This window comes from Onychostruthus taczanowskii, unplaced genomic scaffold, assembly GCF_017590055.1.
Source record: "Onychostruthus taczanowskii isolate IOZ18803 unplaced genomic scaffold, ASM1759005v1 scaffold12, whole genome shotgun sequence".
Lineage (NCBI taxonomy): Eukaryota > Metazoa > Chordata > Aves > Passeriformes > Passeridae > Onychostruthus > Onychostruthus taczanowskii.
In genome coordinates this window covers 10,890,214-10,907,804 of record NW_024498351.1, presented here as the reverse complement: position 1 = coordinate 10,907,804, position 17,591 = coordinate 10,890,214, and the positions used below count along the sequence as shown (strand labels likewise).

The following is a 17,591-nucleotide window of genomic DNA, read 5'->3' as shown; positions in this document are numbered from 1 at the left end:
TAAATATACTCACACACACACTAAAAAAGGCTACTACTATAAAAGTAACTGCTTCTGTCTCTTTGAAACTCTAAATCATCCTTGCTTACAGTTCAAATCTAATTCATAAACCAAGAGTACACTCAAATTTTGTTTGAAAAATCACAACCCTGAAACCATTTGAAAGAAAGGCTGCTGTTCGGATATGTAAGACATCTCCCCCATGCATGAATAACATGCATGAATTATATTTAAAATTTATTAATGAAACCACATGGTAACTACTGTTCTTTGTTTTATTAAGAAGATACACCCCTTATGTAATTATTAATCCTAATATACTCTTTTGCTTTCTCTCTCAAACTGAAAGGTTTTGGGTTCACACTCTTTATTCCATTTGCTTATGATGTGCCAAATAAATTGTTGGCACTTAACTATGTCAGGATGAAAACAGTGTGTGCAAGACTGTTAGCAATCATTAGCTCAAAATTATTTTTTTAAGACTTCATAAGTCTGGCTTTACTGAGTAAAAGCCCTTCAAAAACAGTTATACCATTACATTAATGCTACTTGATCTTATTTTTAAACCTATACGAGCTGATACTTTTGTACTATCATACTAACCAATTTCTTTTATCCATAGCAAAGCCTCAAAGTAATCAGTGGTTCAAACTTCTCCCTCAGCCACTGCTTTGAAATACCACTTGCAGGGATGAGAAAAGGGTTTGGGATCAACGCCTTCCAAGCCTTAGCCTCCTAACAGATTTTCTTCAGATGACTGTGATGTTGCCCAGGGTTTGGTAATAGACATTATTGCTAGGGTACTTCATTGTGTTCACTGGTGTTCAGAAACATATTTTGAAAACAGCAGGGAGAATGAGGATTTGAGAGGTTGCTTGGAGCACAAAAGAGAACATGAAAGAAGGTATAAAGGTTGATACTGGAAACAAGTCAGAAGAAACTGACTAACAGATGGCATCCCAGAAAAGACTGACTCTGTCTATGGCAAAATTGTGTCAGTCCAGATGGTGACTGACAGCACTGATTACAAAACTCAGCTCCCATTGAATGCAACAGAAGCTTTACTCTGGCAATGGGGATTATGCCAATTAAGTTTATTTTTTTCAGAACCCTGTTGATCTTTATGAAATACTCTACAAGAACTCCTTTAGTTGTTAAATTCAAGCCCTAACACCTGGTTAACAGTATAATTGACTGGATCATATTGTAACTTGTATGTAAAAGCTGGGACTACATAGCAGGCACATACTTAAGAAAGACAGAAATTAAACCAATTTCTACACAATATATAAAAATGCAATCTTGGAGCAGACTTTAGCACGTAAGTATGCAATGGTTATGGACTTGTGCAAAGCACTTCACACTGTCCTGAAAGAAATTCTTCTCTCTGAACTGGAGAGATGGATTTTATGGATAGACCACTCAGTGAGTAAAGAATTGCATGGATGGATGGACAAAGTTGTGGTCAAGGGTTCAGTGTTCAAACAGAGAAAGGTGACGAGCAGCATTCTCAGGGGTCAGTGTCAAGACAAGGCGCCATTTAACATCTTTGTAGGCACCATGGACAGTGGGATTGAGCACACTCTCAGCAAGCTTCCCAACACCACCAAGCAGTGTGGTGCACCCAGAGGGACCCTGAAAGCAACTCCAAGTACAAATACAGGTTGGGCAGAGAATCAGTTGATAGTAGCCCAGAGGAGAAGGATTTGGAAATGTTGGTCACCCAGAAGCTTGCCATGAACCAGAAATATGCACCTATAGTGAAGAGCGCCAACCAAATTCTGGGCTACATCACTTTCATAGCTATCTATACTCATGAGGTTATAGGGTAATGAATGTACAGCTCCGTAGACACTCCTCAGAGTAATCTGAATATTTTAAGGTCATAATCTCCTCTTTGCATGCAATATATACATTTAAGAAAATATTTCCCTTCAATATTAAACAAAAAAGCAAAAATTATCCCTCCAAGCAGCTTCACACATATTGAACAATACCAAGATCTCAGACTGAAGATGTTCCTTATAACACTTTACCATATTCAACATTTCCATGTTCAACTTTTCAATCTGAGGATGAAAAATTTAACATTATTTCAAATTGAGAAAAAGTTGCATAAAAATAAAAGCAAACAAAGTACACAGAATACTCCAGGATCCTACTGTTAGCAAGCAAGAGGATGGAGTGTAAGTATCCATTAAAGTTTCAGATCTTGAAATTGCGTCTTTAGTCTCCCTCAAATATTAACTCATACACCAAGACATGCAGTTATAATAGGAAAATGCATATTATTACAGTTATACATAATCTGGGGTGTGTACTTTCTCAGCGTGCCACACCTCAAATTCACAGTGGAGCAGCAACATTGAACCTGTCTGGCAATACTACTCTGACTTACGAGAACATTCTCTGTCATCAAAAAACTCATTCAAAATCATCTGCTCCACAACCTGATTTCCCATCAGCAACTACTATGGACAACTTTAACTTACACATTATTAGTTTTAGAATGACTTTTTAAAGTTATATAAACAGGTCCATCCAGCTAATTATCTGTTTCTGACAGCAAACAACAGCAAATCCTACAAAAGATATAAATACATGGCAAACAAACAACTTCACATCCCTAAAATACCCTCCCAGACTCCAGCAACTGATGGTTCAAGGACAGTGCAAGCCAGAGGCACTGTCTTTATCCCTAATGTATTTTTCTTCCATTAATGTATTCAATTGTTTCTTGAAGCCATGTAAGCTTTTAATAGCCTCAATCCCTTGTTCAGAAAGCTCCATATCTTAATAATCTATTGCACACAAACCTGCATCTGCCATTTGTTTTGATACTGGTACAGTATTCAATTTGATGCTATTATTTCTAGTGAAAGAAAGAGTCAATAAAGTGATGCCTGCATATTTTTTCCATGTTACTCTTTTCTCAGGTACTTCTATCATATTCTCAGATCTCTCATCAGTCAGACAACAATGAAACCTTTACTTAATTTGGTCTCCCTCAATAGGTTATCTCTTCTATCCCATCTGTGATGACAATGATTGAACAGGAATTGTACAATATTTGAGAGTACACAACTAATTTACGCAGTAGTCATAACAATGTTATTCTCTTTGAAATGAAAGCTAACATTTTCATAAAACTAATATAAGCATCAAGAGCTCCTTCCTGAGTAGCAATTACTGTGTCAAATGCTATTGCTGCATATGTAAACCTAGGATTATTTATTTCCCTATAAACATTATTTTATAATTTATCCACATTTTTTCTTTAGAGGGCTAGACAAAGAAAGAAAATTATATGGAGGGATCCTGAAATTCTGCCTATATTCTACTCCAAACTTCCCACTTCCCTACTTTTTCTCTATTCTGTAACATAAACTCTCTTCACTATACTGTATATTCCAAACATTGGTCATTGAATGCACAGATCATTGTTTTATGTCTCTGTTTCCTAGACATGGAACATCACAGTTTTCAAACACTTGTGAATTACTTTAGCCTAATAACAACCCCAAACCACAAAAAAGTTTTTACTTTGCTTCCTGTGATTCTTCAGAAGCAATTGGAATGAATCTTTTTGGTCTTCTTTACATTTTGTTTTACCTTGCAAGTGGCTCAATGTTCAAAATCTCTGCTCACCTCGAGCAGCTCAGTCACTACCAAATCACTGTTCTCCTAAACAAAGTAGGTGTCTTCATTTTAAGAACTGGTTTTACCCCTCTCTAGATAGATAATAGGCCACAACTATTTGTAAACATTGTTCTGGAGAAGTGTATCGTCTGTTTAAGCAAATTTCTGAAAGTTTGGTATAGGTGCAATTTCAGGCCACGATTGGAACCAGTTTTAGCTCCTCTTCCAGAAGACCTATTTAACAAAAAACAACAGCCACAACCTAAAAGTCGTAAAACTTCATGGGCAAGTCAAGCTTCCCTGGTACTGCCAAACCAGTGAACTCCAATATCACTGAAGACTGTTTTATTGACATGAGATAGTGTTACTAAAATTTTGTTATATAGAGCTGATTTTTTGTTTGTTTTTCTAAATTTGCAGCGTAAGCTGCCCATCATTTTGGAATCTAGCAGAGCAAGTACAGTGCAGTTTTGAACAGATAAGTAGATTAGATTAAAACAAAGACATATTTGGGATGAGAAAAAACACATCCCCACATTTTGAAAAATATATAATAAGCCCTCATTCCAACTCAACTATAAAGCAGAACACAGCAAGTAACATTTCACACTTCCAAAAAGGAAAATAAACATTGCAATAATTAAGGATGTGAATTCTACAAGAAAAATTTAAAAGCACTGCTTTTACAAATGAGGTTCTGGGAGATAACCTGTATCAGAAGGGGTGACTGCAGTGACACCTAACATGCCACAAACAGCACCCACACCTCACCATGCCTTCCTTTTATATCAAAAACATCTCAGTGCCCTGTAGTCTCAGAGCACTTGCACAAAAACGTGACCTGGTGTACAACCAAGGAATACAAGCTAGAATCTCCTCTCAAGAAGGAGAGTTAGGTTGCTCCATGCAAATGTAAAGCATGCTTTACTCACCTGTTTCCAATTCACTGTAACATTTAAAGCCCACAGGTCATGTTTGTACAATGCAGTTAACATAAAACTAAGAGCTTACTGCAATCTAAAATAAAATATTTCTTGCTGGCATTACTTCAATAATTGACCTAGCCCAGGGTTGTTTTAAAACAGTTTAAATGCATCATTAATCCAGGGTATTCCAAAGCAGCTTTGCTAATATGCTGTAATAAATTAAAAGAGAGAAGCAAGGTTGCAGTCAGCATGCATTTAAAAAAATAATAATATAATATCAAAATATGCCAGACATGCAGGTCAGAACATGAAAAAGAAGGCATAGCTAACACAACAGCAACACAAGTTAGAAGTTCAAGAAATATATTTGATGAGATGTATTTTCCTTGGTGTATATTTCCATTACTTACATATTTCCTTCCTGTCATTTCCATTCTAACATTCTGGAAGCTTCTCCAATTTCATTAAAAGATAGTAGCTGGTTTCTCGAACAACCAGATCAGTAAATTGAAGATCAATCTGTGATATGAAGAAGGTTACTAAATGGAAGAGAAGGTCAGTCGTTTGATTTTTGCTCACGCATACCAGGAGACCAGGAGATTGGCAAAGTGTGTTATAAGGACGGCAGCCTTGGGCAAGTTGTTTTTGAACAATCTTGTCTGTGGTTTCCTAAATAAACATACACATAAAAAATCTGTATGTGAGTCCACTGTCCAAGGAGTAGACATGACTAATAGAAAAGACTAGAAACAATCAAGGGCATAAATGAAATGAGCCAACATCATTGTTTACTACAGATTTCAAGTCTTCTCAAGTAGAGGAAGAAAAAAACATTCAGTAGATTGTTGGAAGTTATGGCTGTTCAAAAACTGAACATAAAATCAGCCCACATGCAATCTGTTTTTAAAGAGGGATGAGAGACAAAAACAAAAAACTCCAAATTTATTAAAAAAACCCCAACTTAAAAATGCCAAAGACACTGTAGATTGTGCCTAATTTATCCTCATTAACATATGCTTCTCCATGTATTCGCATAGTGTTTTTCACAAAATTGTTCCATTCCTCTCAAGACTGTTGGCATGTTACACTAAGAAAAATATATTCCCTCTCCCTGTAGGAAGCAAAGATGGTCTCTTCACCTTCTGCCCATAAACAAACATACACGAGTGCACACATATGTGCATATACATGTAAGTAAAAGGAAAAACTCAAAACCCACGCTAACAACTATCTCTGAGGAATCTATTCTATTCCAATTTCTTTAAAATGCATTGAAGAAGAGTTTCAAGTCTCACTGAATTTTAGTTTTAAACTTAATTCAGAAAGACTTTACTCTTATAAATCACAGAACAAACATTTCTACAACACAGTGAAGTGGCAAGTTTCTCCAAGATCTATGTCTTTGGAGGGGTTATGAAGTGTATAGTCCTGGCCTTGTTCTCTGTCATGGTATAACCCTACCCAATAGCCAAGCCCCATGCAGCCACTCACTCCCCCACCAGCAGGATCAGGTAGAGACTTGGAAGGATAAAAAACAGAGAATTCATGGGTTGAGATAAAGACAGTTCATAGAGAACAAAAAAGTCATGCACACAAGCAAAGCAAAACAAGGAATTAATTCACTGCTTCCCATGGGCAGGCCAGTGCTCAGCCATGTCCAGGAGAGGATGGCCCTATCACATTTAATGGTTACTTGGAAAGACAAATACCATCACTCCAAATGTTGCTCCTCTTTCTCTTTCTTCCCTCTACTTTACATCCTTAGCATGATGCCAGACGGTCTGGAATATCCCTGGGGTCAGTCTGGGTCACCTGTCCTGGCTGTGTCCCCTCCCAAGCTCCCATGAACCTCCACCATCCTCACCAGCATGGCACTATGAAAAGCAGAAAAGGCCTTGTCTCTGTGCAATCCCTGCTCAGCAATAATTAAAACATCTCTATATTATCAACCCTGTGTTCAGCACAAATCCAAAACACAGCCCATACCAGAAACTATGAAGAAAATTACTGTAAATTGTCTCATCTGAAACCAGCAGAATCTCCCGTGTTCATTTGTCATTCACATCCATTCCAGATGCAGAAGCAGGTTGCTGCTTAGCATGATGCCATCTCCATTTCCTTGTTCCCAATATAAAAAGCATTTTTTCTTCATTGCTTCTGAAGGAGACATCTGTTGTGAGTCTTGAGCATCTGAAGAAAAATGTCTCTCACATGTTCATACTGAAGTTACTTCAAAGAAAACACCTTTCTGTTCAATGACTGCACTACTGTGGGGTCTGCACATGCACTACAGCACCTAGAATTTTGCTGAGAAACCACCTCAGCTTTACACAAAGTAGAAAGAAACAGAAAGCCTCACATTAATAACAACGTTTTGTCGAATGGTTTCTCTCAACACTCTGTGTAAGAATGGTTTAAACATCTCAGCATCTTCACTGCTCTTGGTGCACACTCTCCTGAGGGAGCAAGAAGACAGGGAAGATGGGAGAAGATTACAGAAGGTAATGGACCTTGTTTCTAGTCAAATTTATTTCCCATCCCTCTGCAGCTTTGCTGCTTTCCCTGATGGAATTCCAAAGTTTCCTGTCCTCCTACTGCTAAAAATGGCAGGTTTCAAAATCCATTAGTTTAAGCAGTTGGTGGAGGTGAACACCACTTTCATGTTAGCAAAGCATAGGCTTATATATATGTTCTGGCTGCACTTACATTGGGCTTGTATTTCTGAAATGGATTACTTAAGGGAAAATAGAGATATAAAACCACATTCCTCTCAATATAGTTCAAACAGTGTCACTCAAAATAAAATATGACCTCAATGGAGGAGCATTGCCGTGTGCTTGGAGAAATTTCCACTGCTTCACCATTATTAGAAATTATACCAAGGATGCTGGAAAAGATTTAATCTGATGTGAAACACAGGTTACATATACTGCAGGAATATTTTGCTGTGAGACTTTTGTATGCAATTTTTTCCCCTCTAATTTTTAGAGCCATCACAAGTATTTTTTATTCTCATCTGTGTTGTGTCTTTAATAATTCTGTGAATTTAGAGGAGAATTTGTTGCTCAATGTCATAAAAGTTCTGAATTTACATTTTTATACTGGTGTTATAATTGTAAAATTTGATCAGCAATGTGAATGTCACTTTAGTTTATATTGAGCAATTTTGCAAAAACAGCATCCATTCAAGTCTGTCATTCATTTTGCACCCATAACAAATGCAACTCAAAATGTAGTCATTTATCAGAGTCTGAGAAAAATATAAATATACTGCTTGTTGAATGGCATTAATGCGTCTTTTAAGTGCATTCTCCATGCTAATGTGAAACTACTGCTCTACAGAAAAAGCAATCTAAAAATTTACACAACTCAGTCCAATACAGTAATTTACCCAGGAACTAAGTGGGATAACAAAAACATTAAATAATCTGAAATGTGGAGGGCCTCCCCTTAAGAAAAAGCAAATAAAAAAGAGACAAAGCAGAAAGAGATGGAAGTGTGCTGCTATGTTGAAAATAAGAGCTGAAAAACCACATTAGGCATTGTGCTCTCATATTAAAAAAAAAAATTTAGAAGTCAACTACTGCATTAAAACATGTATTAATTCTGTTCAAGACAGATGACTCAAAACTGGAGAACCACTGAAGGATGGGGCTTCAGCATTAGATTTGGTGGAATTTATAGTCTCTCCTCAAGTTATCTAGTAGTTATCTCTAACTACTGCTGCATCTGTGCAGGATTTGCCAGGGACAAGAGAAGTTTTGCCAAGGGTGAATGAAGTTAATCTGCACAGAGGGTATTTCAGCTTCCAGTATCTGCTGGAGCTATCTCTTGTGGGTGTGAATATCACAAACCCCTCCAGTCTATGTGCACTGTTTGACCTTGCTCCCTTGGACAGAATCAAAAAGTTTCAGCAAAGTTACACAAAGCTCACCCAACAGTTACATTACAAACACAAATTTTAGCCCAGGGACTGGAGGACAAAACAATAAGACAAACTGCCTGTGACAGAAAATGGTTTTATCTAATGCAAAATCAGGAGATTTTAATCACAGTGAGGCAAAAACATATGGGATAAAATACTTACCTCACAGTAGAGGAGCCTTTAACACTACAGGGCCTGTATTTCCTAGGCATTGGCTCTGAACAGAGACACATGGAGTCCTTCCTCTTCCCCATCTTCAGCTATAAATGGAACTTGTCATAGACTGCTATGAAATGTTCTTACTTGTCCTAAATATCTGCCTGCCTTCTCTCAGTACTTAACTGATAGAAAACTATTTACAGAAAGCAAAAATAAGTAAACAGGCTAAAATTTTCTAAATCAACACATCTGTTATTCTAAGTACAAGTATGAAAAATTGTAGTTCTTTAGGCAAATGAGCTACTTAAGTTAGTCTGATAAATCTACACTTACACACTTCAGTGAGCAATCCAATTTCTAAAGCACCTTGTACTAATACTGGTGTCCTGACAAAATTCTAGTTTAGATAATTACACTGCCTAGCTAAATCTCTTAGCAGTATCGCGTGCTGTCATAAACTACCGTGTAGCAAAGAAGAAAACTGTTCAGTTGCCACTGCTTCTTAAGCACAGAATCAATGATTTATCACTGATCAATGAAACATTTCAGTTGTACAGGCCAGATTTTCTAGTCTACTATATCAAATTTGCACTGTAAGTTTCACACTACAAAGAAACAAACAAAAAACAACTGGCAACGCACAGGAAACTGCACTGGATGTGGTAGCTCTCAGCTGAAACAAACATGACAAGTTTCATGGCAGTGCACATTCATGGTACTTCCAGTGGCACCAATCTCCAAACTTCTTGTTGCTGTTGGGGGTGACTGTTCACATGTCTCTGAAGACAACACAAAAATATTCTTCAAGTTCTTCAGAGAAAAGTCTGGCAGTTAGGCTTATACTGTTCTGGAGATGATTTCAGATGATCCCATGAAGCATCTGTCAAATACTATTGTGTACTGTCATCAGGGATTTGGCTGAAAATTTCTGGCATGGGAAGGTAACCAACAGCTGGAGGTGCTGGTGGGGAAATGGATGCTGTAGTTATCTGTTAAATCCACATGTGACAAGAAAGCCTCATATTCCAGCTAGTGACTGCTTCCTAAGGGCAGAGGTGTTCAATAAACAGGATTCGACCAGAGAAAGATATAATAGGAAATTCCTTCAATAGTATCTGCCAAGAGATCTTAAAATGACAGCACAAGGAAACACTGTCCCTGTGAAACATGACCTTGAACAGAAACATGACAGCTCTGGCCCTGTGGAATACAAGCATCCAGAAGAGCGTGGGATATTGTGGCCTACATATTTCTATGTTAGCTGGACATACACTTCATAATTTGTTCCTGAAATTCTCTCTGTTATTAGTTTGGTGACTAAAGCTGACTTGGATTACTGGATGTTTGCATAGTCTTGGAGCCATGTCACAGAAAAATTGTGAAAATCATGGAAACAAAGGTAAAGAATTTGAAAAATAAGCATGAAGGCCTGTTAAATCCCTGCAATAGATTTTGTTCCTCTTCTTTACCTCTTGAGCAATCACAAGCAGGTCTCTCCCATGTTGTTTCTTATAAAAAACAGGGAAAGGATTTCTCTGTTGAAGACATGTTTTGAATAAAACTACCCAGACAAGAATATCATAGTGAAACCCTTCCAAATGTGACAATTGTCAAAATCAGGTTGAAATCACTGAACCATTACAGAGCTTGACCTCAAAAACATGTTTACATTACATGTTGATTGCGGATGGGATAAAATTAATTTTCCCCACAGCTGCTGGTAGGGGGCTGTATTTTGGATTTGTGCTGGAAACAGTGCTGATAACACAGGGATGTTTGGGTTATTGCTGAGGAGAGCTTACACAGCACCAGTGTCTTTTCTGCTTCTTATACTGCCCTGACAGTGAGGAGGCTGGGGCTGAACAAGAAGCTGGGAGAAGATACAGCTGAAAACAACCAAGCAATGGGATATGCTATACCATATGGCATCAGAGTCACAATAAAACTGAAGGAAGAGGTGACAACAGGAGCGATGGCATTTGTCTTCTCAAGTAACTGTTATGCACAATGGAGCCCAACTTTCCTGGAGAAGGCTGAACACCTGCCTGCCATGGGGAAATGGTGAATTGATTCTGTGTTTTTTGCTTGCATGTGGGGCTTCTGCTTTGCCTATTAAATTGTCTTTACCTCAACCCACGAGTTTTCTCACTTTTACCCTTTGGATTCTCTCCTCCATCCCACTGAAATGGGAGTGGGAGCGCAGTGGTGTGGTGCTTACTTGCCTGCCAAAGTTAAAACATGACACACTGGAATTCTCAGAACGAAGGTTCAGTAGGTTGCTATCTCCTAATGAAGCCTTTTCACATTAAAAAAAGAAAAAAAAAAAAAAAACCAAAAAAACATTAAAAGAATGGGACTGCTAATTCTTTCAGTCAGCACAATTTGGTCTTTTGACCATGAGGAACATTTACAATACATGCAGAATTTTTAGTTTGGGATTCCTGAGTTGCACTGCATTTAACTTTTGATATCTGAATTAATTTTTTCTAGACTAATTTAAAGTAGCCAAGATGTCTGTTCCTGGCCCAAATCCATCAAAACAGTCAGTACACACATAGTTTTGGTACAGTCAATTGCTATAAATGTGTGTATCAGCATATTGCTAAACAAAGACCACAAGTTACCTGTCTGAGCATTAAAAACAAGAGAAAAGCTGAATTGTTCTTTCTTCTATGTGTGAACAGACACCTGCCTACACACACAGCACACACAGTGCAGTCTGGCTCCTGACCAGGACATACCTATAGCACCACTGCAATCCTTCACAGCCAGACGCTAGAGAAACTGCTAGCACAGAGATAAGGAAGTTTAGGAAAGAACTGAGCATCGCATCCCAGTGGGAGAGCAAAACATAGCTTGGGTATCCCCCCTCATAACTGAGCAATTTTGCACCCCACTGCTTCAATACAGCCATGGAATCCCCTTCATCACAGCAGCCTTTCTACAAGTCCTAGCATCAGCACACACTGAGGTTTCTTGATCTTATGTTTTGATTTGGATTAAGCCAAAATGACTATGCACAATAAATTAGCTGAAATGCATTAAAAATGCTGAGTTAAATAGAAAGAAAATTAAATATCCAAGCCAGTCTATTTTATCCTGTAAGATACACTCTATTTAGTAACACTCCTGAAAATTGATAGGTATTAAATTAACCACAGGAGGGCTCCCTCTGGTATACTGAATACAACAGAAGCATACTGTTTTAAGACACAGTACTATTTTTGGCAATAAAGTAACAAAGGTTTTAGAACTCAAATTATATTTTCCTCAGTAGGCTCCAATATATACACGGGAATGAAATTATACATGAACAATTTAGGTAAAAGAACTGAATTACATAAGTGTTAATTGTGCGACTCAAAACACCTAAAAGGCAAACTCAGGTTGCCAATGCTCTGCAGTTTAAGGCACTAAACTCTGTTTTGTCATGCCAGGTACAAGGACTCTTGGAGCTGACACACCAGCAGAGCAATTAACAGGACCATTAATAAATTTAAAAAAAAAAAAAAAAAAAAAAAAAAAAAGAGTATTGAACACAACAGGTCCCAGCTGCTGCTCTGAGGAGAGAAACAATAACTTGCTTGGAACAGCACATGAATAGAAGCTGACCAGAGAAACTGAGGCTTCATATTATCATTATTTTTTATGGTCTGACAGGTACTCTCCCAAAATAGTACAAATAAATGTCAGCAGCAGTCAAGCAGCTACTTTTGTAGACTTGAGCCTGTTTGTCACTCTAAGCTTTATTTACTCCTCTACTACGAGAAACAAAACTCTCCGGCCTCATAAGTTTGTGGTGAAAGCAAAGGTAAATAATTGAGACAGTGGAACTAAATACAGAAGTAACTGACAGTGTCCTAACAGTGTAATAATAGAAAATAGGTGTATATTTATGTCCTAACTGAACCATATTTTGTACAAGATTTTTCAGCTGTTGAGACCAACCAGAAAAGCAAAGGAATAAAAGCTGTGTGGGTGGGGGGAGAAAGAAACTTGTGCTCCCAAGATGCTGCTTTTATGCACCAGAAATAGAATTCACCAACCCAAGCTTTGTACTTTGCAGGCATCAATAGTGACTTGACAGGGTTAACTGTCCTAGAAAATTTATGATTATCAAAATCTGTGTGCTGAACAGCAGGAAACAATGCATTCTGGGGTAAATTTAAATTGTCACTTCTTCCACAAACTTCAAAAACTAATGACTGCCTGCAAGACAAAATTCAGGCTGAAGATGTTTTCTGGATTCAGAAGACAAATTCACTACTTTCATAACCACCAGGCTTAATAAGTCGATTTTGTGCCTGTTTGCCAACTACAATAGAGGCCTAGGATTTGTAAAGACTAAGTTCTCCTTATCCTAAGGAGTTCATTTAAATCCATACCTCACTATCCCATGAGAAAGGTGTAATACTGGGGCTAACCAGATGGAAGCACAGGCTTCACAGGACAATGGAAAGAACTCCATGACTATCCCATGGGAACAATGTTGCCTCCTCACTGCACAGCTTTTGCTCTTTGTTCTGGACGCCATGCATGCACGAAAATAAAAAAAAAGTGCCAGAGCATATGTGAAACGAAGCCAGAAATCTACCTTCTTTTCCTTACTTTACACATCATAAAGCATTTCAGTAATACACCTGTAAGTACTACAGAGCATCTGTGACTAAGAGATGCTGCTGTTCAATTCAATTTTAAGCGAGGAGATTTCACACCAGGAAGCAGGGATATGATGAAGGAAAAAATACAAAATGAAGTTGAAATATATTAGGGGTTACTTCATCAGACTCCTCTCCTTTCAGTCACCACCCACACTGGCCTCCCATACAAACAGAAAGAAACATGTATCACAATACCTACATTACAAACACTGGAAAACTGCTGCAAGAAATCTGGTACTTTTACATGAAGTTATGCTTCATACACTGACAGTGTATGAACAGACAAGGGTAAAGCCAAACAAAGTAGCACTAACTTTAGATGGTATGAGATAACTAGGTTTGGGCCAGAATTACATCCTACTGGTTGCACTAAATTCTTGGTTTTCCTCCACAGAACACAGAATTGAAATTAAAAGTTTTACCAGCATAACTTAGTATGCAAACACCCTGGTGTTGGAATTTTATCAAAAGATCAGCAAGATACTTACATCACATACATAATATCCCAATGACAAAACAAAAAGAAACAAGTTCCCCCATCTGAAGTTAAACTAATTGTAAAAAATGCAATAAAAACACAAGGACACCATAATGTTTTAAGGAATTTTTAAGACTTCTTTTTTAAAAAGGCAATAAAAATACCCTATTCAATTTCCTTTATTCCCACAGTATAGCAAAGAAGGCAGTCTTAGAAAGATGAAACTAGAAATAAACTATATTTTTTTCCCTCATGTCTACCAGTTATGTCAAGCTGTATTTTATGGAAATCTTGTTGCACCACATAACTCAGAACCTTTACGTGTACATTTACCCTTGAAGCTCCACTTTAAATAACATGATAAACCAGAAGTCAATAACAATAACCAAAACATAAAAATCAAGCCTATCAAGTTCTCAAGTGAAAACACGACAGCTCTAAAAAGTTTATATTAAATGAAGGTTCACAAAGATTAATTCTATTTATAGAATGTAAAGCAATCAAAGTCATTAATGTTGTTTGAAATCCTAGCTGCATCATCTTCTCCTTTTTCAATTTTTCCTAAATAAGAGCTTCTCTACTCAGAAACAGAATTTGCACAAGCAAAAACAATTCTTATGTAACTTATTGCAGCACTATTTTCATGAAGAAAAAAATTCAACTTAGTTTGTCATATTAGAATTTCTAGACAGCAGTAAAGAATGCAAGTGCCTCTTCTAGGCACTGGAAATGACACAGTCCCCAGGGGACACTGTTCTACCATTGATGGAAACAGACTATTTTTGCATTGTGGACTGCTTTTGAGCAGCTTCTCTGCTTACTGCTGCCAGGATATCAATACCTGCTCCATCAGACTGCCATCCCTCCTTCACTCCGGTGTATGGCAAGCAGCTGAGGTGGTGGGAGAGGCTGATAGAGCCCTCATTCACAGGGAAGGCTGGGAATGTTTGTTTCAGCAATGAATGGGAAAGCTTAATTTATAAGTAGTCAAAACATCATTTCACCATGCCATCTCCTCAAAACCACCTGATGATCTGTAACATGAATTTATTTCTTCTTAAAACAAGACAGCACATTTATAAACACTACTGTCAAGGTCAGAATACCAACTATAAACACTACTGTCAAGGTCAGAATACCAACTAGACGCTCATTTCATTCACAAAGGCAAGACCAGTTCAGCCTGTAACTAAATTATTGAAGTCACAGACAGCTCTGCCTCTCTCCCATGGTCAGGACACACCACAACATCTGCACATCACTAGCACGATGTACTGACTCTACACACCTATCTTTGTAACCTAACACGGTCTTAGAATGTATAAGAAAAGTCTGCTGCAGCTCCAGTAGGACTGACCTCTAAACTTGTGTCAAGTCATACAAAGTATCAAGAAATTGAATACCTCAAGGGCAAAGAATAACTGTGCTGAGTGTTTAAATTCTTGCACCTGCTAGTAACTTAATAGGGAAAAAGAAGTTACATTTCTAAGATACCATTTCTAATGCAGTCTTTTCTAGTATGAAAGAAACTACCCTCATTTCTAGAGTAGTCTCAAAGAAGTCTTACAATTTTCTTTATATTTCAGGGAGTTGGAACTCAAACTCGTATTTCAATCCCTGCTCCTTGTAAGTATTTTGGGTTATAATGTGCACATCAAAAGACATAAGTAACCTAATTGCATTACTTGTCTGTACTTCAACCTTCCATCCTCACTGGGTAATGGCATTGCCAACATGATTTCAATACTTACCATGATAACATAACTACATTAGAGTCAGCTGTAAGGTTCAAAGTTTCACTGCTCATTTTTACTGTTTTTCCATTAAGTAGTCCAGTCCCATTACTGTTCAATCAGTATTCAGACTGGGAGGGAAGGGAAGGGGAAAAACAAGGGGGAGAAAAAAGGAAGCTAGCCAAAAGACCTTTACAGAAAACTTAGGATGTAAAATTTTTTTGGGGTCTCATTAGAAAGCCTCACTAGTCATTGACATATGCTTAGCTTCTATGTCTTACACTACTTTATACAGAACCCCTTTTTTTTTTTTTTTTTTTTCCTTTAATAAAAAAGCTCCCATTCAGTGTTATCAAATAATGTTCTACTTAGAGAGCACTCTTGAATATTAGAAATTTCTTCAAGGCATGTGTGATCTAAAGAGCCATGCAACACACAGGGACATCATTACTTGCATTGAATACCTTAGCTTTCCTAAGTCACAAAGTAAATTAGAAACTGCAAAGACTGCAGTGTGCACCTTCTAAACTAATGACAGACACTTATGATCACGCATAATTTTCTTTCAGCAGAAATTACTTCCAACTAAATTTTAGCACCTGACACCTATTGCATTTTAAAACCCATGGAAACATAAAGTAAGCTTCAAATTAAGAAGCTATCCTTTACTTCCTCCTCTAGTAATATTCAGTATATTTCATTAACCAAAGTTATGCTACTTTGGAGGACTAACTTCTGTAATGGATACCCTTATTAACAAAGAATCAAATATGTTATTGCTCAATTGAAGCCATTGACCATACATGGGTGATGACCCTTGAAACGAAGGCTACTAATACACTAAAATGATATATGATGCCATCTAATACACTAATGTGAAGGCTATATAAGTGGTAAACAAGCTAAAAGATTATACAATCCCATAATTTCTTACCAATGATCTATGAAACATTCATGTTATATTTAAAATACACTGACAATTAGAGTGTAGGAGCATTGTACTGTTGAACAGAACAAACACAAGATTTGGTAAATTACAGGCAGGGTTATAAAGAAGTGCATTACAACAACTCCCTAAAACTAAACTTCACTTAATGCAGGTCATACTGTGATTTATGAGCCATACATAAACCCATCAAGCTGAAGAATAACTCAAGCAAAAAACAGCTTATGTCAACTGCTCTTATTAATAACAGTGATCGAGAAAACTGTAAACATTTGAAAGTTCTTTGTGACATCAGTCTGACAAGCAGTTAAACACAGCGTCGCCGCATCAGGTCAAAATTGTAATATTCAGACGAGAAAAAAACACTGCCAGTCGCTTCTGTCGAATTTACAACAGAAGAGGAAACAAAAAATCTCGGTGGGAAGACATCTACATGGATCCCAAGCAATTTTAGCGGACCTATAGCCACACACGAGTTCGAGAAGTATTACAGAGAGGCAGGCAAACAAAAAGTTGCACTAAAACCTCCACTTCTTGTAATGAAAATTAGAGCCCAGCATCCCCCTCAGCTCACCAACGCAACGCACAAAATCCCATGTCCTCCTAATTTCCGAGGCAGCCTCCGTGCCGGCTCACCCCTCGCCCTTCCCGGGGAAGCCCAGCCCGGCAGACTCAGACGCTCTCTCTCACAACTTTCCGGCGCGGCGGTCGGACAGGCACACGTGCTGCCGCTGCCGCTCCGCGCCCCGGGCCGAAGCCGGGCCCCGCGGGGGGCGAGCCCGGGGCCGTGCCCCGAGGGGCGGCTGCCGCCTGCCCCGCCCCGGCGCGGGGCTGTGCTCCCGGGCGGCTTCGCACCTACCTGCGGCTCGGCGGCTTCGGGCGGCTTCACCAGGTGCTTCTCCTTGTAGAGAGACCAGAGGCCGATGTCAGGCAGGAAAATCAGAGCCGCGGTGAAGAGCAGCGTCATTTGCAGAAACCTCTTCTGTTTCCTCTTCATGGCCAAAGCCGGGCTGCTCTGCTGGCGGCGGCGGTGTCGGCTCCGTCAGCACCGCGGGGCCAGGTTCTTCCCTGCCCGCAGTCCCTCGGAGGGGCCCGGCGCCGCGGAGAAACTTCGCCCGCCTCAC

At 38.5% G+C, this 17,591-nt stretch overlaps 1 protein-coding gene across 1 annotated transcript in view; it reads right to left on the bottom strand.

The window, feature by feature from the left end:
* The window catches only part of GALNTL6 (polypeptide N-acetylgalactosaminyltransferase like 6), a 428,742-nt gene extending 411,278 nt beyond the window's left edge, over positions 1 to 17,464 (bottom strand). Inside the window, exon 1 of the mRNA XM_041395709.1 lies at positions 17,327 to 17,464. Within this exon, the coding sequence (XP_041251643.1) occupies positions 17,327 to 17,464 (138 nt within the window). The remainder of the gene's footprint in view (positions 1 to 17,326) is intronic.
* Positions 17,465 to 17,591: the final 127 nt, after the last annotated feature.